Source organism: Salvia splendens, chromosome 4 (assembly GCF_004379255.2).
Source record: "Salvia splendens isolate huo1 chromosome 4, SspV2, whole genome shotgun sequence".
In the NCBI taxonomy this organism is placed as follows: domain Eukaryota; kingdom Viridiplantae; phylum Streptophyta; class Magnoliopsida; order Lamiales; family Lamiaceae; genus Salvia; species Salvia splendens.
The window spans coordinates 3,360,349-3,374,744 of NC_056035.1; the positions used below are offsets into that span (position 1 = coordinate 3,360,349).

Below are 14,396 nucleotides of genomic sequence, written 5' to 3' on the forward strand. Positions count from 1 at the left end.
ACTCGTTACTTGTTATTTGAAAACAGTTAAATTAATTAAACAAAACAATAAAATGATGATGTGGCGCGCCATAAGGCGGACCTTACGGCGCGCCTTAGGGCGCCCCACTGCAGGTGGGGAGGTAGGAGGATAAAACTGCTGACGTGGCGCGCCCAGGGCGCCCCATTGCTAATGCTCTTATAGCGGATGACATGAGTTTAATATGCTAAAAATAGAGAGGTGCAAAAAATAATCGGAACATATATTATTATTGGAAATTAAGACGCATTTTTGTAAAGTGTGGAAATTAAGACCCATTAAGTGAGAAACTTATCGAAAGTAGAATGTGATTAATTTTTTGGGAACATATATTATTATTGGATATGGGCCCGCAGCTCAGCCCCTCACCTATATATATATATATATATATATATATATATATATATATATATATATATTATGACCATTTTGATAAATCTAGCGATCTAGATTTTGTCCATAATTTACTGTTATGACGGTAACTTTGACCATCATACCCTGCCTATATACATAGCCAGCAAGTTTTATTCACCAAATCTAATGAATTCATAATCATGATATATATAATTTGTAACGCCACCAAATAAATTATTGAATAACTAGAGTTCTTATCATCTATCACCAGTAATCACTTATATCATCTATCAGCAGTAATCAATGTGTGTGGGCTACTCACATATGTACATAATTACTATTGTTGTGGGGACAGAGGGAGTACATTTTACTACTACTCTCTCCCAACTAAGATTACACACTTTTTTTTAATTTGTTCCAATCAAAATGAAAATTTTCTATTCTTGGTAACTTAGTCTCCTTAATTAATACACTCAACCACTTTTTCTTTCTCGGATTAAATATTTAAATCTCTTTCACTCTCCATTTAATATTTACACCTACCTTTTTTATCTTCAATTGAATACATTAACCAACAACTGCTAAAATCTCATGCGAACTAAAAAATGTGTCGTCTTAGCCAAGACAGAAGGAGTATTATTCATATTGAAACAAACACTAGTAGTACTATACTTTCTTTATTGGGGTGAATATTTTAATAAAATACTCAAATCCAATTTAGTCTTGAATCCTGATCAAAGGGGCCAAAATCTGGGACCAAACATTTTCGATTTTGAATATTTAGAGCATCCACAACGGAGAGCACATCGCTGTCCGTCCGTCCATGCCAGCGGCACGGCACCGCTGTCCGCCGCTGCGCTCTTGCCGCTGGCACGACGCTGCTCTTAGCTAAGAGCATGTCCGTGCCAGCGAGCAGGGCAACGTGACGCGTTTCTATTGGCCGTTGGCATTTTCTTTTTTTAAAAAAATGAAAATAATACCAAAAATTAAAATATATATATATATATTTTTGGATTCCCAAAAATATACAGATTTTATTACTATTTTTTTGAAATTTTAAAAAAAAATTAATCCCAAAATCATCTATAAATACACACATTTGGGCGAAATTCGGCCACGAGTAGTGGATTTTTTTAATTTTATGAATTTAATTATGTAATTTTTAATTTTTAGGATTTAAATTATGTACTTTTTAATTTTTATGACTTTATTGAAGAAAATTTTAATTTTTAGAATTTTAATTATGTAATTTTTATTTTTTTTGTAATTTGTAATATTATTCCGATTATTTTTAATGCATTTTAATATTATGAAAATGTTTTTATTTAAATTGAATAATAGAATGGTAGGACCCTTGAGCATGTCCTTGCGGAAGAGCACAAATGTGGGTGTTGTGCTCTTGCCTAAGAGAAAGGAGTAAAAGTGGGTCCGAGTCCACATCCGTGCTCTTGCCAACAAGCACGGATGTGGATACTCTTAGAGATGAATTGACTTTGATTTGGAAAATGACAAATGTAATAGTTTGAATTTATGAAGGATTACACAAGATAGTTTACATTATCACCTATAAAAATCTCCAGCAAAAACAATGTAAGAAAAAAAAAATATTTGACTTCATCTAACACGTTAAGATTTCAAATCTAACCCACTGGTAATAACTAAACAAAAAGAATAGATCCCAACCACAGGCAGTTTCATCGGGCCGTGTAGGAGGTAGCTCGTTCTACCATCTAACTAGAGTGTACTTTGTTCTAAAAGAGGTTAGTCTTTATCAAGTATAGGTATCATTTGCCGTACCTGTTGTGCCTTAGTCGAGAACAGGTGCAGCATTGATGGTCTAGCTAGCTGATACCATAAGTGTAGCACTGCAGCAGGGCTCATTGAATGGAATGTTAAGATCAGGGAGGATGAACTTCGAATCAGATTCTTCATCTGCATTCCCGTTGCTATGAGCATTTGTCGCAGACAATTCTAGGACATTGCTGCCTGAGACAACTGGCATCGTGAGACTAGTAGTTGTAGAAGTCGTAGTAGGATCAGGAGCTGTTGGTTTCATTTGAAGTTGACCAGAGACGGATTCCTCAAGTGCGGATGTTGATGCTGGAGAAGGCTGCAGATCAATCTGTACAGAGGAGAATGTTATTGTTGGAGATAATTGAAAGCAACATAAAGATTCTCAAAGTGCAATAAGGAAATCAAATGATCCAGAAAAACCTTTTCAATCAAATAAAATGTTAAGTAAATTTGGGCATATTTTATGACTGATGTAATCGAAAAGGCTTATTTAGCAGTGTTGCTATCAAGAAGGCTTCAAAGATCTATGCAACAGCAGAGACACAAATATAAAGAAGCAGTGCCAGGTAAGACTTGGAAATGTAATATTTTAGTACATAAGAACGGTGCCACAAGATTCAAATCAGTAATTTCAAAGTTACTGGTTTTTAAAGCACAAACAAAGTCATGTTAGATCAGAAAAGGCCATGACATAGAGGATGGCAGTAGGTTGGAAAGTCAAATAATAAGTGCTTCAAATTCAGTTGAAGATGAGGAGTATTAAGGTAAAAAAATCATAGAAAACACAGCAAATTATTTATATAAACTCAACAGAATGCACATGAAAAAAGAAAAGATCAAGTCTGCACTAATTACCTTCATCCGCTTTAATTTCTCATGTGTAGCCCTTTCTCTCTCCAAATTCATTCGCAAGGTTGACATTTCCTGAGGAAAGGACATCGGTAATGATAAGAAGTTATGGACTAATAGCCGCAAAATTCGTTAGTACAGTCTAGTAGATGAAATATGGAATGTACCCTTTTTAGCTCTCTTCTTTCCTTCAGCAGTGAGCTCTCTTCATCTTTGAGCTCTGCCAAAGTCTGTAAATACACAAAAGTGGAACACATTAGCTTGGCTCACGCTAGATGTTGATTAACACAAATATCTGACTATTATTCTAGATAACTCTAAATGATGATGTCCCTGGCTTTATAAGGAAATGGATTGTTTTAGTGAAAGAACTTCCTGTATTTCAGGAAAAAAATAAACAATGAAGAAGATCTTCAGCATTATCACTCCTTAGATGCAAACAGAGGTTGCCAAAACATATGCAACTCCCAAATCCATTTCAAAAGACAATTCGTAGTATTCACAATGATATCGCGCACAGAAACGAATTTAACAGGCTACCATTTCCTTATGAACTAAGTAAACTAAATATATTCACCTTCTTCTTTCTTGACCTCTTGGAGTTGGTCTTTTCACCATCCACATTATTCTGCAGCAGAAAATTAGAACAGAACAGAGTCAGGCATATTCAACATCGACGACAACATACTTGAATCAAATTCGCAGCCGTAATAATCCCTAAAACATATATATCCACACAAATCCTTAATAAGGATTCAACAAAAAACCAACTCCACAATAAATATTCAATTAGTTGAAGAAGTTGATGTGGCAACCGAAACACTTTCCTACAAATGGCATTTTCAAACCCCCTATCATCAACACATTATTTTATTCCTCTGAAAAAAATTCAACCTTTCTTGAAGTAACAAAACAGATGGATTATTTAATTACAGTAACAGCAACAGCCCACGTTAACCCACTGTCATGCAAGAAAATTACACCCAAATCTAAACAACTCCTTTCGACTTTCCACTCGATTAAATTACAATCCCCAATTACTCTGCACACCTCTTTAGAAATACATGGTGGTGATGAAGCTGTCACATTCCATAGTCCATCTTAACTAATTTTTGTCCTACTCATACAATGAAAACCCCACAGCTAGCCAGTCACCCTGCCTCCCCCCCCCCCCACCAGCGTGTCCGTGTATGCATGTCGGATCTAGATTGAGAGAGAGAGACGAATACAAGGCAGTACAGCTTGCTTATATGTGCCTCGGAGTTCACGCCAAGTGTTGTTGACAGATGGCATTCCGTGGTTGGAGGAAAAGGACAAGGAGATGATGGCGTAGAAACAGCCCCACCACACGGGATCCCTCCCTCCCTCCCCCCCCCCCCTTCCTTATTAATTGATCACTAATTAAACCACCACTCGTTACGCTCCACCAAACCCACACCCCACCGCTTCAACAGGGCACTCCTCCATTTCCCCAAACTACCCCTTTTAAACCATCTACAAAAATATTCCATTCAAAACTCTGTTTGAGAAATTTGGTAAAAAACAGATAATTGCCGAGATAGTGACGGAATTGACGACGCAGCCCCTAGAATCGAGGGATATTTCCGTCAATTCATGTGTGGCCACAAGGAGCACAGAAATAGGGTTAGGCGAGGTGGGGAAAAAAACGTGATTAGAGTCATCCACTCTCGTGTGCCGCTTCTGACCAATATATGCGTTGAAACAAAGTCAAGAGCTATTTTATTCCTTTTTTTATTTTATTTTTTCACAAAATCTAGAAACAAAATTTCAAAATTGCGGAAGACGGAGGCGTGGCGGAGCATCACGGTCAATAGACCGGCGCCGGAATCAGATCGGCGATGTGACGCTGAACTCCTCCGATTTCGGACACCGTCCATGCAGGCGGGGAGGGTATTATTGTCACTTCGAAACCGAAAAACCGTTTTGAAAAAATAAATACTCTACTCTGTTTTAAAAAAAAGTGAGCAGAAGGAAGAAGAATCACACACCGACGCCGGCCTCCAATGGCGGAATCCGATCCGAATTCAGAACTGATATGGAAAATTGCGACTCGCGTCCAGAAAATTAGATATCCGTACGTGTACGTGTGTAGAAGATGGATACACACGTAAACAGTGAGAAACAAACACACACATATAGATACCTTAGATCTCGTTGAGGCGGAGGGATTGAAGGCTATAGGCCGGGTAGACTCATCGGAGCGGCCGCTGAAGGAGGTGGTGGCATCGCTCCACGTCAGCGGAGTGGTAGGGCTGGCTCTGTGGCCGCGGCCGGGTTTCCTCGGCTTGTTGTTGACCGGCGTCGCCGCTTTTGTCCTCCGCTGACGCACGGTCCATTCCAGCCGAAAGGCAGCCGGCTTGGGCGGAGGCGGGAGCGGAGAGCGGTGCAGGCGCAAGAGGAGCTCGGCGACCATCGCGGCGTCTGTGATGGCGGCGTTGACCCAGTCCTCGTCGGCGCCACCCATCGGTATTGCTGTCGTTCAGTTTTAGAGAGAGAAGGGTTTATGTGTGGGAAGGTATGTATGAAAAGGGAAGGTGGAATGGTGGTGTGTTGGCAAAGAAATGTTGTGAGCGTTGTGAGTTGGGAATTATTTATAGTTATAATAATAAATGGGAGAGGTATGACATGACTGTCTGTTATACATACAACATCTCTATATCTATATTTGTGTGTGGAGAAGACAATTCCGTGTGGGGATGGGATCCCCTGCTGTGCTCTCCACCACAGCAGGGGCTGCTGCCTCACCCATCTTAATTTTTTAATAATATATTTGAATTATTAAAAAAAAAAAATTTAATATATAAAATTGGGATGGGAGAGGCAGCAGCCCCTGCTGTGGTGGAGAGCACAGCAGGGGATCCCATCCCTTCCGTGTGTTGTGTGCGCGTGTAAATGGGTTTTTATTTATTTTAGTTTTATTTTTAAGATTAATATTTTGGATAGAAATTGATAAGAGAATAAGGGATGGGGTGGGGCCCATGGGAAAGATGTGGCATGAAAACTACACTTGTACATTTGTAGTACTTGTATAAGTATGGTTTCATTTTTTCACATATGAGGTTATTCATGGTATATTCAAACGCGAGTATTGATTTTTTATGAGCTTTTAGTTGTAGAATTAATTTTGTAGTATTATTGGTTTAATATTGAATACTATACTAATTTTATAGCCTTTGAATGCATACTAGATCTAACTGCATATCTATGAAACATAGCATGTAGTGTCACACACACAATGCATAAAGGTTTTCGTCGGTGTGCAGCAGTATGAAAGATCTTCATAAACAATGGATGGTGGATGAATAACAGAAGTAGACCTCATTTACTAAAAGTTGGAGCGTAGCTGTGAATAATTTATCATCAGTGAATAATATTAAAAATCTTAAGTTTGTGCCAGAACCATCTCAGCTATAATTATTAAAATGAAAACTAGTCATTTAAATTATAATTTTATTTCAATCATATAATTTTTAAACCATAACTTTATTACAGAATGTTCCATTTAGTAGACTTGAAATAACATTGTTCCCATCAATTTAACTAATTTTATGTCCTTATATTTGATATTATGAAAAACATTTAAAAATAAAACTTTATGACCGTTTGGGTTTTTTCTAATTTTTTTAATTTTTTTGCGCGCATGTTCGCATAGATGGTGCATTGTTTGGCAGTGCAGCGTAGTGCTTAGCAGTTAAACACGCAGCAGCATGCTTTGTGCTCGTGATGGGTAATTCGAATATGCACTCTAAATATGGCTCCAATGATGATGAGGCGATTCTTTATTACTACTACTATTAACCCTTTTTTGAAAGTAAAATTTTGTACACACATGTTGACATTCTTAATTTTCATGTTGCTTGCATTTCAAACCCCTAAACTATGGACAATTTATTTCATAACCCCTTAAATTTCTAAGTTTCCAACTTTACTTTGGCTTTTGTTAAAGCGGCATAAAATTTTACAATAATTTGGGTATATATTCGTAAAAAATATTAGTGCTTTAGTGTGTTTGATCTTAATTTTAACTATTTGTAATTATGATTCGTGAGAAATTTTCATATAATAAATTTTGATATTTCAATGTATAAATGCACATTATGCACCTTTTGTTTAATGTGCTTAAGATTGAAATTTGAAAGTATGTCACTTTGTATGGAAAGCTACTATTGATTATATGTATTTGAATGATTTAATTTCTTAGTGACACTCGTGAGTCGGACATTTTTTTGAAATCTTGATAATATGCATACTATTTGGTTTAATAAATCACCTCAAAAATCAAGATATATTACTAGTTTCATACTCCACAAAGTATGTAATGCATCAATAACGTCATTTCGTTTTTTAAAGCAACTCTTTATTCCTTTTTAAAAATATAACGTTTTTTTATGAACCCACATTGTAGAATTTGGAGAGAAAAAAAGAAAGAAAAATGATGCAAATATTAGTATAATTTAAAAAATTGTGGAATATTAGTATAATAAGGGAAGAAAGGAAGCGGCGGCTGCTCTTCCACCGCCGGCGGCGCAGTCGCAAACGGTATTGGATCACCAACCAGCGGCGGCGGAAAGAAACTGAGGCACCGGAAGACCCGTACCCCCACCCGCCACCGGCATTTGCGGCGGCGTCAGAAACAAGTCCGGCGGGAATGAAAACGCGGGAGGATTGTCCGGCACCAGCGGTGGCGGGAAAACAATTCCAGGCAGCGGCGGAGTGTCTGTTCCCGCGGTCGGCGGCGTCAGCCATGGAAACAGCGGCGGCAGGTATATTATGGGCTCTACTGCAGGCGGCGGGGATGGTGATGTCGGCGGCGGCGCGGCGGAAAGAGCGACTGGGGGAGGGAGGGGTATTAAGGGAGATGGTGTTGCGGGTGGCGGGTTTACTACCGGTGGAGAGGATGAGACCGGCGGCGGCAGGGGGATTAAAGGCGATCGCGGCGGGGGAGAAAGGGATTATTGGGGGAGTTGCGGCGGAAAGGCCATTGGCCGCAGTTTCCGAATAGATATGAATATAAGGGGTCACAATTTCTACCTCCGCCGATGGGTCTGCCTCTGCTGCCGCTTCGTCTTCTCTGTTTTGCATCATCGAATTTAGTGTTGTTTTGGTTAGTGATGCTTCTTGATTCAGAAATACTAACAAAGAGGAGTACTATTAGTATTACTACTACAACTACTACACAAGTTTTCATATACTCGTGAATTATTCTTTGATGAGTTTTCATGTGTATACGCACACCATCTTAAATAGGGAGGGTGGTTTGGAAATAAATGGACAGCAATTATTACTATAACAGAATTAATTTGTGAAATTATATATCATGGTAGTGACACTACTTTAGAAATGCGTGCGACACATATCGGAGTTAGAGCATCTCCAATGGCGGACGTCCGGTCGGACATCCGCGACGGGCGACCGGGGCGTCCGCCATTGTAACGAAGCAACTCGGATACGGACGTCCCGTAAGGACGTCGGATGTCCTCGGACGTCCGGGCGACGGGCGGGCGGACGTCCGCCATTGTGGCGTGGGTCGGACGTCCGGTATTCATTTCATTCGTAATTTTTCCCGTTCGTATTCGTGTATGTATGTTTTAAAACTATGTAATTTTAAAACTATGTAAAATTTTTTTCGAATCATGTATGTTTTTTTTAATGAAGTTGTTAATTTTTCCCGTTCGTATTCGTGTTGAAATTTTATTTCCGTAAACGTAAATTGTTTTATTTGTGAATTTGTGATTTTTTTTATTGCAGGAAGTCCCAGTGGGAAGGGCAGATTGTGCAGGGGAAGTCCTAGTGACGTGGCAGTGGGATGGTAAGTCCTAGTGACGTGGCAGGATATGTTTTTGGGAAGTCCTAGTGGATGTCCGAGTGGGACGTCCGTGCAATGCTCTTTGAATGCAATAAAAATGGTGCGAAAATCAATAGAGTTAAATGTTAAGTTGAATTTGCAGAGAAACATTTGGGAAGATGCATATAATAATACGTGCCATTTCTTCACCTCTATCCCACTGCATTTAACTCCCATGCTCATCACTTCATACATAAATTAAATTCCATGCAAATTCACACCAAAATTTATTTTTTAATCTCAGTTTACATCATTTATGAAAATGTTTGATAAATCGATTAGTTGGGTGTTTGGTTGATGAGATAGTAAAAAAGCAAGCTCGATTGCTATCATAATCCAGCTATACTCAATGCCGGTCAATTTATTGTTTCTCGATGTTTATGAATCCATTGGAGGTGTCGACGAAAGGAGATATGATGCTCAAGTCAGTAATTAGTTGAGAATAACGTGCATAATAAACATAAACTATTGGCGAAGTAAGTAATAGTAATAAAATCATGGTAAATGGATATTTTATCGTTCGAGTTGTTCTAGATAATCAGAGTAAACAAACCATAGATCGCGGTCGTTGCATTCCTACCCTAATTAACTACTACAATCATCCCGACATGATCTCTCAAGACCTAGTCGCCACATAGACCATGGTCACCTTCTCTAGGGCTTGATATGATGGAACCATGTTTCCCCGTATGGACTGCCCGACCGAGTGGATCAAAAGGATCCATTGGACCGTGTAAGTTTAATTATTAGAAATAATTTGAAATAATAGTTCCTCAAACAATAACGATATTGGGCTGTAAATGTGGGTATGGTTGTTGAAAGTAGGGGCCCAGTTGCTATATTTAATGGGCTTTGCATTTGGGCTCTCTGCTATTGTCCTACTTGTTGGGCACCAAATTTGGGAAGGCTATTCAATATGATTCTTTGTTTCATGTCATACTTTAATTTGTATACTTATTTATCAGTTTACACCTAGTATAAGGCTTAACAAAAATTTAATCAAAACTAAGTACGCATGTAATTAATTTTTGTCATAATGTCATTGTGGTCTAATATTTTTTTAGTATTTCATGATATATTTACTTTTCCTTCTCGTATTGTGTGTTTATTGTCTCATTGTTTTATCGAACGAGTCAACTTCTACAACCATGTTTAATTATCATATGTAGTAAAATATACAGATTAGTGATGATGATTCCATTAGGACAAATACAGTTAAGAGTGTTCAATATAGGGGCGGCGTGCCGGCCGCCCCGGAAGCGGCTAAGCCGCGCCTGTCTATAGTGGGCAGGGCGTCCGCCTCGAAGTGAACAAAAAATCGGGGGCGGAATGGCGTTCGGCGCCGAGTCGCCGAGGACACGTCTGAGGAAGAAGGGGTGGGGCGAGGGCTGCGGCGCCCTATTGCGTGGGAACGGTGAGCCGCGGCTATGAAACGGTCCTGCGAGAAGGGGGTGGCGGTGGAAGGCGGCTGTCCTCCTATAGTGGACACCCTAGTATCATTTGTGATTTTGAAAAATATGAATATTAAAATAACATTTTGTCCATTATATTAAAAGTCAATGTGGTGGTGTTGTCTTATTCTGACACTGGGATAACACAAATCTTGTTTCTACACATTTCACAAGAGACGAAGATCTCTTCTTTGGCACTTTTCATTTCTAATATATTTATCAAATTATTTCATCTTTTCCAAGTAAATTTGATTCTCTTAAAGAAAACTAATGCCCCATAATTTGACTGTATGTCTGCATTTAATTATTTATAGGTTTCTCAATCATGCAGAAAATTATATATATGCAATAGCCATTATTACCTATCTTTTCCCATATTCTAATGGATCGACCCATGTTTCCAACTTTAAAAAAGTTTTCTTTATCAACTTTTGAAGTGTGATAATGACAATCTCTTTTGCTTTTTTTTCATATGTGCTTTTCACTTTTCCTAATTCCCTTGCATTCTAAAAAGCATCCATGCTTTGTTAACATCACGCAAAAAAAGCTACTGTTGACTATGGAGAATTAAAAGAAGTCACAAGTGTTTGCATTTTGTTATATAAAATATAAAATACAATAGATCCAATTTTTGTAAGGCCTCACAAATTTAATTTCCGATTAATTTGCATTTTTGGGACGTTTATCCAAAAAGAGGTGTAAATCAAAGACGTCAATGCGATGAAAATGTATCTACTAGTAGTAGACATATTTATCAAAAAATAATAGTACTAGTATTAATTATTAGAGAACACATTACATATTTTATGTGATCATTATCGAAGCATTGTTCTTGTTTAAACGTTAGAGCATCCACATCGGCGAGTTGCAGCTCGTCCGTCCGTGTCAGCGGCGCGGCACCGCTGTCTGCCGTTGTGCTCTTGTCGCTGGTACGACGCTGCTCGATGCATCGAGCACGTCCGTGCCAGCGAGCAGCATACGTGGCAGGCGGTGATTGGCCAAAGGCATAGTCGTTGGCAATATGATTTTTTTAAATCGGATTCTAATTAAAAAATCCGATTAAAAATAAAAATAATTCTCACTTCCCAAAAAATTATATCCGTTTTCTACCCACTTTTAATTTATTTTTCAATTTTTTCCCCCAAAAATACACATTTTCATCTATAAATACTCTCACTTTCACACCCAAAAATTCACACCACACTACACAATTACCATCTACATTCTCTCATTTCCATTCTCAATTCTCAATCTTTCTTCCACTCCTACAACATAACAATGTCCGGCCACAACGATCACCCCTCGGCTCCCACAGTTGGAACCCCGAGTGGTTCGGTTCACAACCGTTTCCTAGTCCGGAAACGGAATATTCGACCACTCCTTAAACCCAAGGTTCGGAAGTTCCGGGTGGCTACCGGCCTCACCCGATCGACGACCAAGATGCCCCCGAAGGGCAATACGGGTGGACACCCGAGCCTAGAGCGAGGTCGAGCGGCCCCTCCCAAACTCTGACTCCTCCTACTCGCGGTGTCCGCACATCGTACACTTCGGCGGAGATGGAGCAATTGTTCAAAGCGTTCTTGTCAATCTCCGAAAATCCGGAGGTCATTATTGGTGCCGCATCTATCGCCGGTACAATGAAAACCGACCGACTGGAACAATCGAGCGCAACGAGAGTATGGTGCGCAACGCCATATACAGAGCCAACGAAGAAATCCAAAAGTTCCAGTGGTATTACCTCCAGGAAGAGCGGTCGGCGGGGAGCGGCCGGAGCGAGGTCGATATCATCAGTTCCGCCTTGTCGACCTACCAATCCATGAACTACAAGCCGTTCAAGTACCTCAACATTTGACAGGAGACGCGGTCGCATCCGTAGTATAGGGGAAGCGTAACATCCTCCTCTAGCGGCTCCTCCAAACGGTCAAAGTCGGTATCCCTATCCGACGTCGGCTCCGAAGACGTGGCTAACCAACTTGCCAAAGCTAACTTGAGTAGCCCCGACGCCGGCCCGAGCGGTTCCCAACGTCGACCACAAGGAAGGAAGAAGGCGGCGGCCAACCGCCGTCGCATCCATCCGCCCCTGATCCCGAACCCGCTCCCGCTCCCTATGTGCCACCTCAACCCCCCACCAACTCGTTGTGGGGGGGTTTGGCCCAACTCAATTTGGCCGATAGGTCAAATACGACCCCCGAGCAACTTCGATCGCATGTGGCGATGATACGGGGTCTCCAAAGAACGTTGGGGGTATTGCAGGATGATGACTAGTCTTCCCCGGATGTAATTTTTACGCTTAAATTGTGTAATTTTTATTTTTTAGTAGTTTAATTATGTAATTTTAATTATGTATTTTTATTTTTTAGGATTTTAATTATGTAATTTTTATTTTTTAGGAATTTAATTATATAATTTTTAGTTTTATTGTAATTTGTAATATTATTCAGGGTATTTTTAATGAATTTTAATTTTGTGGAAATGTTTTTATTTAAATTGAATAATAGAATGGTGGGACTATTGTGCTCGTCCTTGCGGAAGAGCACGAATGTGGGTGTTGTGCTCTTGCCTAAGAGCAGGCAGAAAAAATGGGGCTGGGCCTACATCCGTGCTCGCTGGCAAGAGCACGAATGTGGATGCTCTTAGCATATATATGTATAAAACAAATAAGTACTACTAATACAGATCACTAAACAAAAATAATGCTCACTGATAGTATATTACTAGTATAAGATAGGTACTACTTGCTAAAAAAAATTTTATGTATCCTTTAGGGACAAAAAATTGAGACACAATTATTAGCATTTGGAAATTTTTAAAAATAACCATGTTTTAGGATGCAAAAGAAAGCGTCATGAGTGTATGGTAAATTATCTTAATTTTTTGCTTGTATAGGATACTCTCATTTGTGCCCCTATTTTTTGTTGGGATAATAACAAAAAGGACACTTTATGAAATATTAGTTAGTGATTAGATATATAAATTAGTGTCCTTAATAGAATTAGATATATAAATTAGTGTCCTTAATAGAATTAAAAAGCATCTTTAATCGATTTTTTTTATTGTAGTGGTACTACATGATATTTTTCAAATAATCCTTGTCCTTTAGTGGAAACCAGTTACAATCTTATGGTGCATATTATAATACAATATAATCCAGCCCTAAGACTTATGGTCAAAATCAATAATCACACTATGTTGTCGCTCACATTATTGACCTAAATATGTGGATCATATAAATTACTAATATACATATAATTTCGTACTTGATATAATATAATACTACGGAGTACTAGTTTATATTTCTTCTTTTTGTTGATTTAATTGTGGACATTTTTCCTCCACATGCATGCTTTTCAGTATCGTCAAGTACGAATTATAAATCATACTACTACTACTACTATATTCAAGTTGTCAATTTATTGAATAAAAAAGTAAGGTTTGTAGAAAAACGGATAATTGCGTTACGTATTTGAAAAATACCTAAATGCATATATAACCAAGAACATTAAATATGCATAAATTCTTGATTATTTTTTAGAAGAACTAGTAGTATTTATTTTTCACATTTTAGTTATTTCCAAAAAGAATATTTGTATTGAATAAAAGTTAAAGTTAAATTATGGTCATATTCATGTGATTGTACCGTCTAAACTACTTGTATAAGGAAATTTGAGTGCCCTAGACCTAGATGCTTCAGTTTCAACCACTTTTCACTTTATAAAGAAGAGTTTAGTACATATCCACCAAAATCTTACTCCATTGTCGAGAGTTCAACCACATGCCCATTTCTTTGGACTGTTGAATAATCATTATTTTTTTCCAATAATATAGACAATTAATTTCAATGTGATAGTTGATTTGTGACGAATCTATTAATAGCCTTGCTTGTTTTTTTATAAGAAAAAAAAACTCATGCTCAAAAATAGCGAGTGTGACATGATACTTAGAAATACAATCTAACTATCAAATAACAAACAAAAAAGGAGAAAATATCACATTATGTGATCCAAGTCGGCACCAAATAATTAGATTTATTGTCACAAATGATATTGAAAATGACAGCATCAAGT

General features: G+C 38.4%; 1 protein-coding gene across 1 annotated transcript; it reads right to left on the bottom strand.

The window, feature by feature from the left end:
• Positions 1-1,878: 1,878 nt before the first annotated feature.
• On the bottom strand, positions 1,879-5,623 carry LOC121801500. Its single transcript, XM_042201003.1, has 5 exons — positions 5,180-5,623; positions 3,593-3,643; positions 3,183-3,245; positions 3,022-3,090; positions 1,879-2,494 (listed from the first exon to the last, which is right to left on the bottom strand). Exons 1-5 carry the CDS (start codon positions 5,498-5,500, stop codon positions 2,210-2,212), a joined length of 789 nt encoding a protein of 262 aa, XP_042056937.1. The 5' UTR covers positions 5,501-5,623; the 3' UTR covers positions 1,879-2,209.
• Between the last annotated feature and the right edge of the window lie 8,773 nt (positions 5,624-14,396).